A 20,917-nucleotide genomic window follows, 5' to 3' on the forward strand; every position below is an offset into this window, starting at 1 on the left:
CCGCCGTCGCCGTCGCCGCCGCCGCTGCCGCGAATGACGGATTTGCTACCAACACGAAGCGCGCACGTTCTTCCGACCGGTAATTGTTCCTGCGAATCGCGCCCGAACACCCTATGCCCAGGACAATTAACTCTCGAGATTGCTAATTAACCCCGTGAGAAGATCGACGAGGGGGAACTCGCGTTTCCACCTACTTCTCGAGTAGCTTCGAGCGCGTGACGTTATCATGGCGGTTTCAGCCGGTTTCTCCGCGCGAGCTCTGGATGGAACGAGCTGACCTTCCACGGCAAGACAACGTTCGCCATGATGGACCAGCGAGAGAGAGAAAGAGAGAGGAGAGCGCGCGCGCGCGCTGTTTATCTCGCGGCGCCGCGCGCCCGATTGTAGCGAACGAAAACCGAGAACTGTTCTTTGGCAAAAGGTCCATCTCGATACCGTTACGATGGTTATATCTCTGCGCGATTGCATAGAGCGCAACAGATATAATGATACGACGGCGAATCAAGGTTTCTACAGTCTGTGCAACAATAAAGAAAGAAAGAAAGCAATTAAAGTCACACTAAGGTTAGCGCGCGCATAGTATAAATCAACGCGTCAATAATATCAATATAATAAATAATATCTTTTTTGAGATTTTCTGAGATAATCTGTACAATGTACAATAATATTCCATACAATGTACGAGTAAATGCAATCAAGTTTTTTTGAGACAAGTGGCGTTAAACGCAAGGTCAGCGTTATTCTTAATTGTTGTCGTATTCATTTTTTCATTCTTTTATTTTCTTTCGCGAAGAGAACCACTCTTACGTGTCGGAAAATACACATAACCAGCGTTTTACCGTGATAATATCTTCACGCGTGATAATATCAAATCTGACACGAGCGAACTTTATTTCCACCGTTACCGTGAGATCGTTTCGAAAGAGATGACCCTCGTTGAATCTCATGTGCGCGTAAAAACATATAATACACTCGCATCCCGGAAAAATATTCTTTGTGCGAAAACTGTCCAAGGTTTTCTCTTTGTTGAAAGCGCGGATTTGTTTGGTTTCGTCGATTTGCGAAGTAAAAGTGTCAAGGCACTTCGGTTAATTATAAAAATGACAAGTGCTTTGAAACATCTGTCGTTACGATCGCTGTTATTATTATTTAATCCTCCACTGTTTGCGCGCAATTTAAATTGATAACCAAGGAAGATGCGAAGATAAAAGAAAAGCGTTTGCAAAAGCGGTTACGTGCAAGCGGTTTCGTTGTGTTCGCGTGTGTTTTCAGATTCTATTACAAAGCCACACACGTAAACACTATAAGTGAGATTGCATCATATTGAAAGAAAAAAAAAGATTATATTCTATTGCTAATACGCGTTTCTTCTTTACCTTGAGTGCGCAGAAGATGCATGACTCTTGCATACAGGCATGTCCGGATAGTTCCCTGAAGCTTCTTCGAAAAATATCGAGGTGCCACAGGACCTGCAATAAAAATCACACACTTGATTTTTTTTTTTTCCAATAACATCCTTTTTCGATTAGCGTGACCGATTTCGAATTTGTTTCTGAATGGACTTGTCGTCATCCTTTGTAGTAGCACGTAACACGGCGTCAAGTCAAGAAAGGCAACACGTGGGTGTATACATAACACTCGTAAATATGTAAATGTGTGTTGGACCCCTACATGGCATCGATCCACACAACCATACATGACAGTAGCCATTCGGGATATGGCTAGCATATTATTATACCGGGGGAAAGTAAATCACGATTTCCTGTCCCATAGCGGAACATAATTTCGTCCCTTCTTCCTGTGCGACAACATTCGACGCTTTTGGAAATAAATGACAAATTCACATTTTCCGCACTTCTGCTTTAGCATCACGTAAATAACCATGTAATTTTTATAAATTTGACATTTGTAGAAGTTTAGAAAAAAAAAAAATTTGTAATATGTTTTTAATTTAATTTCACTTTTCCTATTCTTATAGCAAGATTGCAATTTCAGAAAAAATATCTTCAAGCTAGTTTCGATATCTGTTATTTGGTTTGCTACTTAACGTGCGAACCAATTAGCGGCAAGAGTTTGCGAAAGCAAGTACCTCGGCGGTAACGGTTGGTAATGCTTATTAATTCTGCAATTGTTTGACAGGCCGCGTTGTGTCAATGACAGTTCATTACAGAATTTACGTGCGATTAAATAAACGTAAAACAACGTAATTTATCACGATAATTAAATCAAAATAAAATTTAATTACTTCGTATTTATATTGACAATATATGTACATATATATATATAACTCATTGTATACATATACATCTTATTGTATATCAAACGAGACAGAGGTATTCTTGTTAAAATATATCTTGTTAAAAAATGCAATTAAAATGTATACGATTGCGCTGTACATCATTCCTCGCATAATTTAATCTTCATCTGAGCGTGTTGAAAAAACTTCCTCAAGAGTGAATTGTGTCTGCGAATGGGAATTTCAAAGCGTTCCAAATACCTAGTTACTGCTGCGTGACGCGCGATTGCGGGAGATATTTTTCCGCAGCACATTCTATCATTACAGAGTCAACATCTATCTACTACTGTATCGTTTGCAGCATAGCAACGAGAAAATAGAAAATAACAAATAAAAGTGTCAAAAATATATCACAAATGTTTATCGAGTTTGCGTTTGTTGTTTGTTGCAACGCCATGTAACGACGGAGATACCGCGAGATGTGTCGATTTCGTTTTCGAGAAAGGTGATCTCAAATGAATAGAAAGCCGCACCCACACAAAGCTTTCCTTGACAATCGGATAACCTACAATAGGATCGAATCGTTGATTCTGCGCTTTACCAATGAGCTTTGAAAGGTTTGGCGTCACACTTTTATAGCGCGCGCATAAAGTCGCACGGTTAGAGCTCTGAACGGGGTTAATTGATAGTGGAAAAAAAGCGCGCTCCGCGACTACATTCCGCGAGATTTTCTACGATGCCATGAGCAACAAGTTGCTATGTTATTATCGGGAAATTACGCAAATGTATTATCCATCGGTCTGCACAACCGCGCCCCTCTAGTCGATCTTCCTGCCCGATGAAGATACTCGCGCAATCAAGCGGAATAGCGGGAGATTTTTGAATATTTTTTTTGTCTAACGCACATTTGCGAAAAATTTTTATATACATAAAAAAAAAATTAAATTTACTTTGATTTAATTTAATTGTTTTAAGTTTCTAGAGTGATTTGTCTCAATTATAAATTAAAAATAACATGTAAATATTTTAAATATTTTATAAATTTTCGATGTGTAAAAACTTAAGAACATATACTAAAAAGCATCACAACACCGCGTTTGACATTGTCAGCGTCCTAAACTTCATCCGTCATATGCAACACGCATTATAAACACTCAAACGTCTGCATCACCAGAGAACGCTAAAATCTCTAAAATTTTCGCGATACTTTCTTGTAAAATACGAAAGTCAATGTTCCTGGCGTAATTTATATACGCTGCGGATCGCTCTGAGAATCAACAGGTACACGGAGGTAGGATGTAACGGTATACGCGTTACCGGACGATATCAAAACCGCAATTTATTTAATTCTACCAAACGTTTATCAGAAAGGCAAATGAAGCGGTTTCCGACTAAATAAAGTAATAAAATGAGAGAAGAGAAATCGTTGAGAAATCTCGAACCTTGGCGATCTGGAAGAGCGCCTGTCTCCGCGGCCGCTGATCTTGCTTCATAGCTGCTGGACGGCTTGCTCCGGATTCGCAAATACGATCCGTTATTCCGTCATGAAAATTCACGGCGTACAACAACACACGGGGGATCGTTAACGAACCCGCGGATCATCAACTGCACTGTACATTGCACACTGAAAGTTAGCAAAACAATCGGGAGGAGACACGATGCGGTGTGTCGCGTAAAGTACTCTCTTAAGCGGACGTCGATGCAACAATGCTCGGACGAAGCCGGGAGAGTTCAAGAACGACGACAGCGCCGCCGAGACCCCTGCGGGCAGGTAGAGAAACGCGCGGGGTCCGGTGAACGCGGTCGTGGGCCTGGTTCGTACTATAGTACGATGGTATAGTACGCTGTAGTACGATATATAGTACGATATATAGTACGACGTTCGGGGGATTATAAATGTGAGGCCCCACAGGGCCGCATCCTTTCCGTAAACCCGTGTTGAAGATCCTTTCGAATTTCTACAATCTCTCATCTTTGTTCTCTCATTTTTTTCAATATATAACAACAATGCGCAATGCATTCTTATTAATTTATTTTTTTTAACACAATAAAATATATTAAAATATATTAAAATATATTAAAATTCTTTGTTTTAAAAAATTAATAAAATCTTAGAGTATATAAATATAAATATTCTCAAGTTATAAAATAACGTGTGTGTGTGTGTGTGTGTGTGTGTGTGTGTTGAACAAAGACTTTCTACAATGAAAGAGAAATATCGGTAATGAATAAAAGTATTGCGGACTTCCTCTGTAAAAATGTCGTTTTGAAAATGTCACCGTCTAATGCGATCTAAGAGCTTGAGGATCCGACCCTGATACCTTTACTACAGTCCACACAGACGCCGGCCATTTTTACTACGAGCCCGCGGCGTGGGTGAGAGGGCCCGGGTCAGTCCGGAGGGACTCGGCGGAGGGAAGAAAAGAGGAGACAAGGGACATTAGAGTGGGGCCGACCACTCAGGTTTTCGGTGGAGCGGAAAGGGGAAATAACGAGCGCAGAGTGTGCGCCCCGCGGAAGAGACTGGCGTTGCGAGGGAAAGAGACAAGGAAAGAAAGGAGGAGTGGGAGACGGCGAATGGGGCGAACATAGGAAAGGGAATCATGGGACTGACAGCATTTTATGTTACGCTACGCTGCTACGAGAGATCGTTACGCAATTTGATTCGAGAAAGAATGAACGGGCAATTTGGGAACTCTCTCTCTCTCTCTCTCCGTCTCTTTTCCCTCGTATAATTTGTAGATCTTTGAAAGATGACGACGTACACATATACATATCAGACGCGATCTAAATAAAATATACAATTTTAAAAACCTTTCGGTATTTGTCAAAATCTCAAGTTTTCTCTCCCGTTTGTCTTGAATTCGATTAACCAGATGCAACAAAATCTGATGTGTGTTCGCATGTTTTCCACTCTTTCGAAAACTTTTATTTTATTTACGAAGAAAGAGAAGGGAAACACACGTTCTCGTGCAGCAAGTTGATTACAGGCCGGGTAAGTAAAGTGAGGATTTCAGACACGATATATAATAGTCGCAATTATAAAGGGTGATTACGATATTTGTCGTAAAACGTCGGCTTTTAGTCGCGACGCAGCTGTCGCCGAGAGGAGTTTCTCGCTGCACAATGGTGCGCAGCGCGCGCGGCGCGCGCGAAGAGGATGCTTTTTTTATTTTACGGACGCAAAACGCGCTTGCATATACGGCCGCGCGGCGTTCGATAGCGATCGATACGCACGCGTGCGAATTTTTTCGTGTGCCCACACAATGGCGAGAAAGGCGGGGAGAGATTATTACGATACCAGTTATTGCAACAGAGAGAGCGCGCGCGCGCGCGGAGGCCTACGGTAGCGCGCAATTGCATTGTGCACCTTAAATTGTTGCAGAAAGAGCGCCGGACAACCCGCGCGAGCACGGGTACGGGTAACACGTTTGCAGTCGCGTGTAAAACCGTATTTTTTCGTCTCCCCTCTCCCGTCCCGAACAACATCGACAAAAGAGGAAACGAGATTCCGATCGAAATCGCGATTGCCGCGCGATTCCGGCCGCGGTGTGTAAATTATTTCCAGGATGTCGAGTAAATAGGATCGACATTACGGCCGGGCTCTGCTTTAGAGGGTTTTATCCCGCAATCCGATTGTACAAACACGATTCTGCCTGATTTGCTTTTGGCCCCCCCCCCCCCCCGCGCGAATTGAATTTGCACACGGGCGCCGTCGATGATCCTCTTAATTCGAATATCCCGTAAACGTTCGGTAAACGTTCAGAGAGCAAGAGACGATTTCTCGAATAAACGAAAATACAATAACATCGCTGTTTTGTAATAAACGTTTATTTGCTTTTGCGTTGATTCGGCAATGAAAAATACAGAATTTTCGAATCCGCATAAATAAATACTGTATATTTTTTTTTTTTTTTTTTTTTTTTTTTTTTTTTTTTTTTTTTTTTTTTTTTGTAAAGTACGTGTTTGCGTCAAAGAAACTTTTCACACCTGGAGTTTCTCAAAATGCCGGTTTCTGGCATCGTTTACGATAATCAGCGTAACGTGTTCTCGTACACGAAAGGCGCCAGAGATTTTCCCGCGTCTCTCTGCTGCGCTTTGAAAAACTCCAGACTTCCACTTGTCGGGCGCGACACAATCGAGGACCTTCTTTGGAAAAACGAGACAAGGCTAAAGGAAAAAGACCGTGTAAAAAAGACGCCAGAAACACGCTGTGTATTTTTTTTTCCCATTTTTCATTGATACTCTTCAGTTTCAATACTCTGCACATCCTCACTTTTTTCACTCTTTTTCGTTATTTGAAATCTTCGCGAGCTCTGTTTTGATACTCACAGACACATGTTATCTCGGAGTTCATTTTTAGTTTCTTTTCGCTGGTTACTTCGTCCGAAATAATTTTCTTCCTAAATGGAAGCGAAACGTAATCGACAATTTGTAGAAAATTCGAAATAGAAATATTGCACTTCTATCTGTTTGATTGACGTAAATGAATTGTTTTTAATCACAACGGATATATTGTTCTCATTTATAATATGAAAAGTTATCGTTGCTCATGTTTCGAGACAAAGAAGACCACACACGAGCGTTCTAAGGACGCTCGTCAGTCTTATCACTAAAATGTCAGCGGTCCATTACGATCTCGAATCATCACTTTGCATTGGCAAACGGGCACGTCCCAAGCACCAAGACTCTATTGTTCGAGGCGAGACATGAAGTGACTTCGCGCTCGACGCTAAATTTCCCATCGGAAAAATGCGCATGTGGGCGGAAAAGGCGCGAGAAAAAGCGTCTTGCAACTCGAATGAATTCTATTCATCATCGACGAACGATTCGAAATGTCAAATTGAGCAATCTTCACCAATGTTTGAGAAAAATCTTTTTTTTTCTTTTATTAATTCTCCTTGAATATATAAATTAAATACCCATAGAAATCCGAAGATTGGTGTTCGTACGTACGCCGTATACGTTAAAACGTAAAAAAAAGCGAAAAAAAAACGTTCTTTATTTTCTAAAACGTGCCGAGAGACCGCAAGGTGTCGAGCGTAGGGTCCGTAATCGTACAAATAATTCGAGGATCACGGAAGGGAGAGACCAGCCCGAAACAGGTAGATACAAAGGAACAGGCAGGTATAAGAAACCCTCCCGTGCTACCTGTCTGTATTTTGAACAACCTGAAGTCGGTGAGCCGTTCAAAAGCTGCTTAAGAGCCGAGGGGTGATTCGAAACGGGCTCCTCTCTCAGGTGCGCCGATCGAGGAAACGATCGGCCATTCGTATTCAGCGATGTGTGACTTTGTATGGCCGACCCGCTTTTAACCCCGCACGCATGTGTAGGACTATTTACATTTGAGATGATACCGAACGCAGGCGCGACGGTCTCTAGTTGCATCCGGGTGTTTAGTTTCGAGCGCGCAACTCGAGATACAGATAAGTCCCTAAGTCGACCGCTTATCGTCGGATTATGATAAAAACTCTCGGCGACTCCTCCGAACCGCTCAGCGCGCTTTCAAAACTGTATATTTAATCCATAAGAAAATTATTTATAAACTGCCGCGGAAATGATTATTACCCTTTTGTCAGAACACAAATGTGTTTATAATTTGATATACTTGTTTATAATTTGATATACCTCCTTTCTAAATTAATAACAAACTATAGAAGTTAAGTACAAAAAAAACACTTTGAGCTAATTTGAAAAACTAAACAAAGTTCTGCGATGATCAATCAACTGGAAAAACAAATGAATTTAAAAAAAATTTTTTATTTTAACATTTTCTAAGCTCGGTTAATGATTGATGATATCACTTTTTATTTGTAAGCGATACTCTTCTTTTTTTTATCGATGATGGCAAACATTATTCTGAACCATTGAACTGCTTCTTCCGATCGAATCTATAAAAATCACGAGCTGCAGGTGTTCGTCGAGTGACCGAATGGCGAATAAATGTCAACGTCGGAGCGGATGAGCCACGCGAGTATCCTCTTCGCGATCGAATCGCGCGGTGAAAGGAAAGGAGTTTCACGTGCAACGCGTCGCTAGTAGAATGCCAGCGATGGCGTTGGACTTGCTCATCTCCCGTGATTTACGCGACCCCATTGAAGACGAAACGACTATCACCCGTCGATGTTTCGCATTCGTTCCGCGGCCCTCTCGTTACGGCACATCCGTAGCAGAAAATCGGGATCGTAAGAAGCGAATCCGAAACGACGATCGAAAAATGTCTCGTACGAGGAAAATCGACTCGAAGAGATTCCGCGATAGCGCACGTGCTTACCCAATAAAAGTATGTTATCCCTCTATAACCTTTTTGAATTTTTTTCGTGAATATAAAAATATTTGCGTAACGTGAAACCAGCAAACAAATCAACCTTCAGAGATATATAGATTAACAGTAAATTTACAATTTTCGAACATTTTATTTATATTTCCTTTTTTTTTTTTTTTTTCTTGACAGTCGAGATAACAATCTCCGTGATTACGAAAAAGAGAACAAGATGCGTACGACGCCACATTGTGGCTAAAAGTGAAATTAGACTAGGAGAACAAATTAGACTACGTGACTTCAGAGTTACACGGCGTTACGTAGAGGATTTTCTTATTTCCTATTTACTTAGGGATTCTTGGTTACTTAGAGCATTGCGAAAATGGGGCTGACAGCCCAATAACCATTCTTGCAAAATACATACATATATATGTACGCGCCGAGTTTGTTATAACTGTAGACGCGAGATTGCACAGTCCGCCCGACTCGGCCATTTCCGGAAAGTTGTTAGGCAAATGAATGCACGCGGGCACTTCCCGCAAGAAGAAGGTAACAGCCTGAAAAGGCGTACCGCTAGCATCCGATACGATTCTCTTGTTGGGAAATAAGCTTCGACACATAACGACGATTTTCTTCCGTAATAAAATCAAGATCTCATCAAATCATCAATTTGTTCTCGCGTTATTTGTTTGTTTTTTTTTTCATAAAATTTCGACTTTAATCATAAAGTTTGCCTCGCTCGATCATCTTTTACGTGGCAATTTCTTCTTATGCGATTTTGTCACACGATCGATAAAGTTAATGCGGCGATCGTATACATACTAGATCGCCAATTAAGAAGGTATTCTGCCGCGCGTGTATCACTCTGATGCCGGTATTTCACCACACATCTCTATGTAACGCGCACGTGCCGTGACTTGCGAACGGCAATATAACAGGTAAGAGGAGTATATCAATATCGAATAGGTGCGCGCGCGCGCGCGCGCACGTGGAAGGGAAAAGTGCAATCACTGCACCTGCAGATAGATCGCTTCCTACATAATTTAGTGGGCGAATTCCTCGCGACAAGTGGCCGGCATAAAATTATCACCGAAGGAAAGAAACACACCTTCATTATCATTAAGTCGACGAGTATTCTAATCGAGTGTGTTCCAACTGAGCGTCTTAATTGGACCGCACCACGATCAATTTATCGAAGTTGATTTCGTCGAATGGATAAAAAAAAAAAAAAAAAATGAAACTTTCCGCGTTAAAACAACAAACATTATTTAACATTCGAAGATGTTTTTCGGATTTGAACCGCGTAAGTGTCATTTTTATACCGACCTTTCGTGAACATTTCAGCTCACTTAATCAGAATTTCAAGAGCAACCTGATACAACAAATTATTTTTTTGTTACAAAATTAACGATTTTACGACCAAAAGTCGCGCCCTACATATACGTCATTTTTTTTTTTTTCATCTCAGACTTTTCGATAAATTTGAGGGCAACTAACGTGAGCGCAAATTTGCTTCGAAAACATTTGTGATGTCTGTTAATGTTCACCTTTCCGTGCATCGTTATGTGTTTCTCTCCTTTCGAAAGTGCTGCCCGCACGTGCGCCGTTCACCGCGATAAGAATAAAAACAAAAGGACAACGACGCGAAGAAGAAAAACGAAGAAAATAGCTACGAGAGAAGTGGAGGAGGAAGAGGAGGAGGAGAGAAACGAAGAAGCGAAGGGAGCAAAACTGGTTTCTTCTGCGTTGTTGTGGCGGTCCACGAGGAAGAGAGCCGACGCGCGCTCACGCACGTGGCGCGAACTCCGAGAGATCAAACGGAATCATCGTTTGATTTAGCACCGACGACGCGCGAGGTGCGCGATATCGGCGAAAAATATCTGTAAATCGCCGGAAAGAACGGAACTTGCGCAAAAACAACAAAAAAAAAAAAAACGGTTGTGCAATGCGCAACCGTGCGCGGTTTCACGTGCACAGTTTCCCGGTGAACGTATCCGCTCCTCATTCACGTAACAAGAATTTTATTCATTTGATCGTATATTAATACGACACAGATTTTCTATAAATTATACGTTCGCGGGGGCACAAGATCCGGCGACGCGCACGCAGAAAACGCGCGAGTTGAATTTAAAATATCGACGAGCATTCAAGTTTTTCTTCCTCATCGTCCTTTCGTTCCTTGAATACGTAACAAAGTCTCTCTCGCCGCGCATTCTCTTCGTCGCCCGATAAAAATTCGAGCGACGAGAAGTGGGTTGCATCGCAATAAGCGAAAGGGGGGCGCGCAGCCGGTATAGATGAGTTTTAATACAGCTGATGTGTGTGCATTTTAGCAGCGCGCGTTCAAAAGACGCTGCGCGGCCACGAAGCCTCGCGAGAGAGGAGAAAACCCGTTGTTTTCGTAGCCTGCTGGAGGCCGTAGTACCTGAAAAATATAATGGGACAACAGGGAGAGGGAGGAAGAGTACGAGTAGAAGGTAAAGAAAAGAGGTTGATAAAGAAGGAGACGAGAAGAAGGCGCGCGGGCGAGAAAAGGATCGACGGAGAACCGGTTTTCCGTGAGGCGAGAAGAGCGTACGCGAGACGTAGTGAAGTTGTATATGAGAGAGTATGTAGTAAGGAGGCTAGCGTATGGGTCTGTTACGAGAGAGAGAAAACCGGTTTTTCACGACACAAACTGGGGTAAAAGTATCAAAATTTGATTGTAAAGCCGGACGACACGACGGTCCGGTCACATACCCTAAAGGATTTAAATCCGATCGCGCGTCGACGTTCCTCGTCGCATTTCAGATTTTCACGCTGCAGGAAAATGCATTTCAAGTTTTTTTTTCTTCTTTTTTTTTTATCTGAAACACATCAAGTTGGCGAATGGAAAGTAAACGGATATCGATGTATCAACATGTTATTTTTCACGAAAATCGAAATATCAAAGGAATCTTTTCGAATTTTCCAAAGATTCTCGAGGAGAGATGAGGTCTTCGTGTGGTTTACTTTTATCAAATTTATCGTTTCTCTTTTACGCTTCGCGTTTCTCTACGACGGCGAATCGAGAAAGCGAGTGAAAGAGAGCGCCGCGGTTTTAGCTCTCGACGAAAGTCAAGATTGATTATCGGAAATATTAACAATAAGTTGACCCCGAAGATTTACCTCGCTATCGGAGCTCTATAACATTCTCTTCTTTCACAGTAATAATCGATACTCCATTGTGCGATTGTTCGCGTTCGTTGTTCGTCGGATGTTAATCAATCGCGAGTTTATACTCACGGCTGTAGCGTAAGATTGCAACACACATGTTTTAAACCGATATATATTATTAAATATTTCGATTTAATATTCGCTTGTAAAATTTGAACTAGTATTTTTTTTTTTTTTTTTAATAGCAAGTTTTCGGAAAATTTTCTAATTAATTCTCTAATCTAATTAAAACAAAAAATCATGTTATGTAAATTTTGTTTCCAATTAACTGTGTAAAGTTAATATATCTGCGCACTTACAACGTGGCGAAATCATCAAGGCTCGCGAGCGAGGAGAACTCGAACACGTCCTGAGAGCAGCAAGCATCTCGGTCCATTAGAGTGACCTTTACGCGCGGCGTTTGCTTTTCGTGAAAAAAAATCCCCACCAAGGACAAAGGCGAGCGCGGGAAGGATTTCTATTGGTGCGCACACGTTTCCCGCGAATTCTCTCGAGGGGGTGATTTCAACGCCGAGACCCTCTATCTGGCGGGAAGATGCTCCCGCTGCTGGACGCCGCCATGTTGCGCGCGAGATTGTTTCCGTGCGGTCGCTCGAAAACTGAATATCGCTGCGGTATAAATTTATTTTTCCGTCAAATCAACATCTAAATTATTTATCTTATTATATCGAGCTTAAAACCGCACGCCTTTCGAAAACCCAAACCTTATTATAATAATTACCATATACATGTCTTCCCTGAATCGCACGTAAATACATAACCGACATATTTCCTGCTTTAACTTGTATCATCTAGAGGTCCAAATTTTTTCAAACTTTATCGCGCGAAAAAATCTCAAGAAAAAGATAAACTGGCGAGATTTCTCATCATTTGCATGCGATCCAAAATATCGCAATACAACTCTCGACGGAAAAAGTCCAGTTCTCCTGGATCGAGCGGTTCTTTGTTCTTCCGTGAGACGCGGACCGAGGTCAGACGAAACGTAAGAGCGAGAGTGGTCCACGGTCGCAGCATCCAGAAACCAGTTTCCGTGAAAAGGATCTGCTCGGCGGCGCCACCGTACACGTTCGTTCGACGCTGCGAGCGCGCGGGATCCGCGTTCTCCCGAGCGGATGTTGACCTGGCCGAAGACCGCCATCTTGGATTCACGGGATACGTGATCGTAGTACTACTCACAGCTGGCAGCTCGATTTTACTCATGCACACGATGTACACGAGAGCGCACGAGAGCACGTGCGCGTTTCGCATCGAGTCACGTATCAAAAGAAGAGATTGTTTTTATTCGAATTTATATGCAACAAACATGTATCCGATGATTGCTCGATAAACTTATAATATTTCCAGACATCGGCGTTGTTAGTCACGCTATTTCTTCTCTGACGGAATAAAAACGGTTCGATTTTCCTTTCAACGGAGATGCGAGACGAATCGCCGCGAACTTTACGAATAAATCGAAGTCGCAAATGTCGCGTGATCAAATAAATTAGCGCGATTCAAATTGAATTGTTAATTTTCTGTTAATGCAAGTTAAATTATACTAATAATTATGTAATATGATATTTGATGCTTTCGCGGTGTGTTGTATTAACATTCGAAGATGTTTTTCGAGTTTGAACCGCGTTAGTGCCATATTTTTATTTACACCGACGTTTCGTGAACATTTTAGCTCGCTTCATCGGGGTTTCAAGAGCAGCCTGATATTACGTAATATATATATTATATAATCATGTAATATATATATAATAATAATATATTATATAATACTCGTTGTGACATTCAACTATACGAGCTGTGTCTAGGCTATTGATATACTGGTTTTTATTAATACCATTATAACATTCGGACGTTTTTATTCTTATTTCGATCTTCTTCAACGCACATAAACAGCCCGTGTGTACACAGTACTCTTGTAACCTTCATTATTCTTTTAAATTTATATTGTTTTCTTTTTACAAACATCTGCTATGCGGGAAAACAAAAAAAATTGCGAGCACTGATGGATAATAATACAATATGGATTTTGTATATTGGATTACTGATTGCAATTATTGTATATTGCTTGCACGCACGAATGCCACGCGCATTCCTCTAGATGCGCGTCCCGTTCCGCGCTGGTATTTGGTAATCAATATTACATCACGCACAAATAACATTCTAGATTGATCGGCATTAACGGGATTCGCGTGACCGTCATGTCAATAAATTCGAGACCGGCCGAAAAATACGACGACAATTTATATTCTATCAATATGTTGTCACTCGCGTATTTAGTTTATTTTTTGAATTAAAATTCCAAAACTTTGCGCGTACGCGCAAATATTGCTTTTAAGTACGCAACTCGCTTACATATTCATATCGCGTATATTGCCGTGCATATTCATGCGGCTACTCGGCCGTGCGATTCTCAGCCAATGAATTGCGAGAAAGCCATTTTTATTCGCAGACGCTAAAGAAAATACAGTAGAGATTCTATTTTTAGCTCTTGAAAAAAAATCTTTGTTCTTCAGAATTTTATTTTTTCACTTTGCGGACTCTTGAACTGTAATCTCGCAAACGTGAAAAACAAGTATTTTTATTTCATAAAGAAAATACTCTTCAAAGAGACTCTTTTTCCTCTTGTTCCACGTTTCGCAAATAATCGTCTGTTTGTTACACGTGAATTGAGATCTTAAAATATAAAATAAAAAATTCTAATCTAAACAATTACATTGTTTACTTGTCAAAATACAGAACAAGAGAGATCGCGGTGGTCCGGAAATGGTCCGATGAAACAAATTGAAGCGAGTCAAAACTTCGCGTCGCGCAAGCTGGCATCGGCGCGAAGCTACTTTTTATCTGATGCGAGGCACTTGCACTGACACAAGAAAATTATCCTGACCTCCGCGGGGTTGAGCGTCGGCCATGTGAACCTACAAAGTTAAAGTCTTGTTCCGGTGGCGGCTTCCGGTTCAACCTGACCTCCGCGCGCGCGCGCGCGCGCGTGCATACGTACACACACACACACACACACACACACGCACACCCCCTTTCCTTTAGTCTACCATTCAGCCACCATCGTTTCTATCTCATGAACATTTTACTATGCCATTGCCTACACCACGTGGTCACGGTGGCTGAGCCACGTGGGACCTGGCGTTTCAAGTGTTGCCTTAATAATATCGGGGTCTTCGCCGTGAGCGCCAATTGGCCCTGATAGCAGACACGGTGCGAAGTGTGATACACACCCGGGGAATCATAATACACTCCCACACACACGCCCCACGTGTATCACTTTTGTTTTCCTTTTGTTTTGTTATCCGGCGCGACGCGCACTGTTTATATGATCATGCGGTATAATTACCGGAAGAGATATGTGTCAACAATGAAAATTTGATTAAACGCGTATGATATGTATCTAAAATATGTGACAATTTATAAAAAATCTGTTGCGCGACGGGAGAACGCGGAATCGCGAGTTTTCTGTGTTTGAACGAAAATTAATTAAACGCGCTCTTGGCGTAAAAATATTAAAATTCGCGGCGCCTGTACCTGTTTTTTTTTTTTTTTTTTTTTTTCTTCTCGCTTCGCGTGCGTTTACGACGATCCCGCTTTGCGCATTTTCCTGATCTATCTTGCGTCGCGCGAGGAAATCTCTCGTAGCCTCAATTAAGATCGAAGTAATCTCGTTTACAAGCCATTATCCACATCTCTTCTCTTTAATCAACAAGTGTAAATTTTTCCATGAACAGATAGACATCGGAGTGTCGGGGAAAAGGCTTTTATAAATTCACTCCTTGTATTACAATTCCTACACGATCTCTCACGATCTGCATAATGCGTCATTGTTGCTTCCACATTAATAAAAATCGCGTTAAAGAAAAATCTCGTTTACTCGCGTCGTCGTTTCTGATGTCTCGACAAGTCGAAATCGCATCGCGCGATTATCGAAAGTAATTTTACGCATCGCGTAAAACAAAGCGCAGGTCGTTGTGTTGCACATTTGCGGTGACTCATTGCTGAAAACGAAACGAACTCTCAAGGGATCCGTCCCGAAGACTCTAGATGATGTTCGAGACGATGACGATCCCACGTGAGGCAGCTACCGTGTCCGCGACACTAATTCTTTTTTTTCCTGAGAGTGATTAATTGATAACAAGGTGTAACCCCCTCGTTCTCCCCCGCTGGTTAGTGATCGTTATTTTCATAAAACACATCTTCTCGGACAATTCGCGGCGTAAATATTATTCTTCGGACTGTTTGTTGTTGCAAAATAAGCGATATCGCGATTTTGGAGAAAAAAAATCTAAAAGAGAATCTGTGTGGGCGTCGGAATAACAAATTTTACATCGAAAACATTTTACATCGCAGCCGATATGTTTTTCGTTCGACAGTTGCAAGAAAAAAAAGGCGCCCTCTGATTTCTGTCACCGATAACGCGAGAATGCATAAACAATGATGATCTAACCCTCGTTAGTGACGATATTATCGCGTTGCATTACCTTACCAAATCGTCGGTAACACACAACGGCGCGCGCGCGCGCGCGCGCGTGTGTGTGTGTGTGTGTTGCGTCGGTTCGTCGTGAGAGCAACAAAATTACGACGATGATTACCTGTCCGCCGTTAATTCAGGCACTAACGATTCTCAGCATGAGGATTCCCACGAGAATGTCTCGCTTACGCACGTACGTAAACGCGCGTGGTGTTTATCCGCCCACGGAGCCGCTAAGAAATCCGCCTCTGTATTTGCTTCTGTATTCGCCGCTGGCTATCTTCCTTTCTTCGCTTTTATACGCGCGTCGTCCGCGCGCGCGAAGAAGTTAACGCCCTCGCGCGCGCGATACGACGTTTTCATTTTCGTTCGAGCATCAATGAAGCGTGCGATCCGGTGGAAAACAAACTCCCCGCGGCAATCGCGAACAAGTTCGTCGATTGGCTCCGCTCGAGAATTGAAGTCAATTTTGTTAAAAATCCAAATGTGGAAGAGTTATAAAAAAGAAATTAAGCGTTTTGTGTTTTTTAAGTTGCTAAAATACATTTGGAAGTTTCCCGAATTTGTCTGCAATTGAACGGCGAACGAAGAGAATAACGTTGTAACGCGAGAGAGGAAAATTAAAGGTAAACCTCCCCGAAGTTCACCCAACACACAAAGAAACAGAAAGATACTTGGCGCGCATTAACTGCGCGTTTTACGATTTTACGAGCGGCGTCTCTTCCGCGGGGTTTCTTCGAAAACCCCGGCCTCCCTCTTCGTAACTCCTTCTTCCCACCCTCCCCCCCGTCGTGAATTACCTCTCGCGCGAAATGACCGGCACGAGCTCGGGGATAAGAAGAGCTTACCGAATCATTGTCATTAGCGTTATAGCTGCGTTCCACGAGTAAGAAAACATCGGGAGACATCGGTAATTTTCTGAGGAATTCTTAGCGTTCCCTCCGGAGCCGTTCGGACTTGTCTTTTTTATTTACAATGTTGCTATGTTTATCCGAAGCTATCAAGCGTTAAGGAATTAGTTTTGTTGTCCTCTATATTATAGAAATGCCATTTCTAAAATCTTGCAAAACATGTAATAAAAGAACATAAGAAATAATAATGAAAACAATAAATCCACTTGTAAAAAAAAAAAAAAAAAATGATAAGAAAATCACAATCCGATTATTGTATCCTGTTCAGGAAATAAAGTATATTTGTTATCGAGCATCGCGCAATATTCTCTCGTGATTATCGGCGAAGCTGAGCGCGATAATTGGCGGCGGTTGCATCAAGAGAGCATAAATGAAAAACTCGCAATTCCATCGGAGGATGATTGTCGACGATGCCTCGCGCGAAGGATGATGTGTCGTTAAGCACAAAGAAAAATCCAGCCGACGAGAGAGAAACTATTGCTTAATCGCGCCGGGAAACCCCGGCGGAGAGAAAACCGACGATCGCGGCGGGAAAACAGAAGAAAATGTCTCTTCCATTTGCGTGCCTCGTCGCGACGACGTTCGTCGTTGCCGCGAGAACGGAGGAATGCGTCGAACGGCTCGAAGAACCGCAAGAACGGACTGCCGAGCGCCTATCAGCGGCAGTTTCAACCGCGCCGCGCTTTTGCAGTCTCCTGCGCGCTCTCTTTTCTTTCTCTCCTTTTTTTTTCTCCGCTTCTTTTGCAACGCTAACACACCGCAAACTTCGATACACGACCGCGCCCACAACGCTCCCGCTTTATCGCGCGAAAATTCCGCGCGAACGTTGTCGGTGTTGCAGGAGTAATAGACTATATAGTTTTTTTTTCCCCTTTCCCGAGAACAACATTTCTTTTTCCCGCCGTGTAAAAATTAACCGCTCGTTCGCGGTTCGGTTCCGTTAAAAGAAGATATATTTCCGATTATTCTCGCAATATAATAATCTCGCAAAAGATATTTGAAAGAGATCCAAGGAGATCATGTTCTTTAAAGGATACCACCACAGATATTGTGAACGTGAGTCACACGCGTCTCGCGCGTTATCGCGCGTTTTCTCCCATTCAATGAAATCGTCGTGATCGGGGGGACGATGTGGGACGCGCTGATGTCATTGGCAGCGCCGAAGGTTTCGAAGCTGCGCGTTACGCTAGAGTGAATTTATCGGAGATCGGAGAATTTCTCGGATTACATAAATCGCGAGCACACACACACACACACACAAACAAGCGCGCGCGCGTATTACAAACGGTGATCCTTCAAGCGAACTGTTGTACGATGTGTCACAGCCTCGGCATATATGTTCCGCCACGTCATATGTCGTACAAGCCGGCCGGTTAGCTTATACGATCCTAATGGCGGAACTAGGTCGCGTGAAATGGACATGTTACGATTACATTCACGCCTTTCGACATCCTCGACGGGACGCGAAAATGTCAAGTTTATCGTTCACCGTCGCGTAAATCACGAAACTGACAACGTCAAAAATACACAAAGGCAAAGTTAATTATCTTTCTATCCGAGAAAGAAACGCGTCTGTATTATTTGTCGAGTGCGATTTCATTCGATGAGTTTCGCGTCCCCCGAAGGACTTGTCGATACAAGAAGGGCTTATCGTTGTTAGATGAAACGTTGCCGGCAACGCGATTCTCTATGCAGACGAGATTCAGTTCCCAGAACTCGAGACGAGCGAGACCGTTCTGGTCCACTAAAAACTAGACTGTATTACAAGATACAACCGCGCGATGAGCAAAGTTGGCGAGCGTTTCCGAAGTCCGTCGAAGCGTCGAAAGGCGTTAGATTTCACAGGCTGATCCGCATTAAAGGAGTCGCTCGAGTAAAAAGATAAGAAGTTCAGATAATCGTCGCAACAAGACAGTGTTCGAATTAACACAGCAGAACGACACTCGCCCGAGTCGTTCCGCTCAAAAGCGGAATTCAATTTAAAGCGATAAATCAATAAACTCGAAAAACATAATCAATCGATTAAACAACATAGTCTATAATTTTGTTTGCGTAAAAACGTTCGAATAAAATTTTTCCATCGAATCCTCAATTGTTTTCTTTTGTTTTCTTTGAAAATCTTAAAATTCGCGGCGCTCAAAGCGAAAATTCTCAACAGTTAATTTATTTCGCGCTTCCCGCGAGCAAGCGCCGATTTCCATACCGGTTATCTGACAAACACACGGCGCGACGTGTCACGGAGCGCGGGTTTCACCGAGCGAAAAGAAAAGTCGTGCGTACGCGGCGCGATCGTGTAGGCGGTTGGGACGCTCACGCACACACGTTTGTGACGCCGAGCGAACTCACGTGTCCGTGGAAGAATACGGAGTGAGACCAACACACACGCACGCACGTGCGAACTCACGATCGAACTCACGAGCGTTTCTCAGTCTCGCATCGCAGACTTTTCCCACACGTGGTTCTTAGAGACGTACACACGGCTCCCTTTTCTGTGTGTTCTCCTTCTGTAGACCGACTTCTCTAACAACTTACAGTATAGTTGCTACCTTCTTCCCCGTCTTGTTCCCGTTTCTGCGTTCATTCTCTCGTTTTCTTCTTCTCAAATGTTGCGCAACCGCGGCTTCTCGATTCTCGCTCGCGATCTATAATCGGAAACTGTTTCGAAGCTCGTATATCGATATCACGATATATCGCAAATAAAGTTGTTGCAATATAACGGCACACGGCGATTTACGGAGCGTGAAATTTATAGAGCATTACCGATCGAATATCGCGTCGCGCTCGATTCTCATTCGACTCGATTCGTTTGGCAAAAATAAACTAATAAAAAATTGTGTTTTACAGAAAAACGTACACAATATTTTTTAAATCAACTTGAGACGTTCTATAAGTTTTTGCGTAGAAGATCTCAATTACTTTTTTTATTTTCCGATTTTGCTAGAAAAACAAAACTTCTTTGTTCTTGTGTCATCTGTAAATAGCACAACGTCAGTTTAGTTCATCGCGGTTGCAAATTGCAATCGTGTACAGCGTCATCGAACGTTTGCACAATATCCATAAAACGCACCGCGAAATCGAGCATTGAGTCGGCGTTGAGCAGCGACATCGGCCATGAAAAGATCGAGTTAATAAGCCGTGGCCGAGGCGAATAAAGTTCGACGAGGATGCGCCGAGTATAAACGTCACGCTCGCTCGATCACGAAATCAAAGCCGGAGGAAGACACAATTGCGCGCCGCCGCCTTTGCTTTCGTTCGCGAAAGGAAAGCGAAAAGAGTGCGCGCGCCTTCTGCGGCCGAGAGAACTTCCGGTTCCTTCCTTCGCCGATATCACCTGGCGACGATGAGTCAGAGAGAAGCGCGCTTCCCAGACACCTGCTGCTCGGAGAATCGTCGCGGCAGGTTCCGTTCGCCATTAGACGCACACACACCTGTGTGTGTGTGTGTGTGTGTGTTTTTATCTCAAGGGTCACGGGGCGCTACTTTACTTCGCTGCGTGTCCTACTCGCGACGCAAAACGCGCGCGATGTTGACCTCTACATTGTCACCGAAACGAGCCCCGGATTCATGGGCCAGCGAGTTCCGACATCACGGGACAACCTTCACGGGCACTCCTGTTTCTTCGTTACGACGCCCGAGTTTTAGACACGACCGCCTTTGACTCGCTTCTCTTTTTTTTTTTTTTTTTTTTTTTTAGAAGGCCAAAAAAGACATGGAGGCGTCTGTGGTAAAGAGTATTGTCATCTTCTTCTCTCGATCGAAGCTGGACGGGACGAGATCGGAGAATAATTAACGCAGGTGTGTGATCGATGGGGCCTCGCTCGAATTCCTCGATGATTTCTCTCCGA

At 42.9% G+C, this 20,917-nt stretch overlaps 1 protein-coding gene across 3 annotated transcripts in view; it reads right to left on the reverse strand.

Annotated features, from left to right (window-relative positions):
* LOC109858018 overlaps positions 1–20,917 on the reverse strand; it is a 63,542-nt gene that overhangs the window by 16,465 nt on the left and 26,160 nt on the right. For 2 of the 3 annotated variants that reach the window (XM_020434899.1, XM_020434900.1), the window contains exon 3: positions 1,377–1,469. In XM_020434899.1, the coding sequence (XP_020290488.1) occupies positions 1,377–1,469 (93 nt within the window). Of the gene's footprint in view, positions 1–1,376; positions 1,470–3,678; positions 3,922–20,917 lie in introns of those variants that run through there. The other variant, XM_020434901.1, reaches the window with a different exon arrangement.

The sequence above is a fragment of the Pseudomyrmex gracilis genome, unplaced genomic scaffold (genome assembly GCF_002006095.1).
Source record: "Pseudomyrmex gracilis isolate BER0280 unplaced genomic scaffold, ASM200609v1 scaffold_181, whole genome shotgun sequence".
Classification (NCBI taxonomy): Eukaryota; Metazoa; Arthropoda; class Insecta; order Hymenoptera; family Formicidae; genus Pseudomyrmex; species Pseudomyrmex gracilis.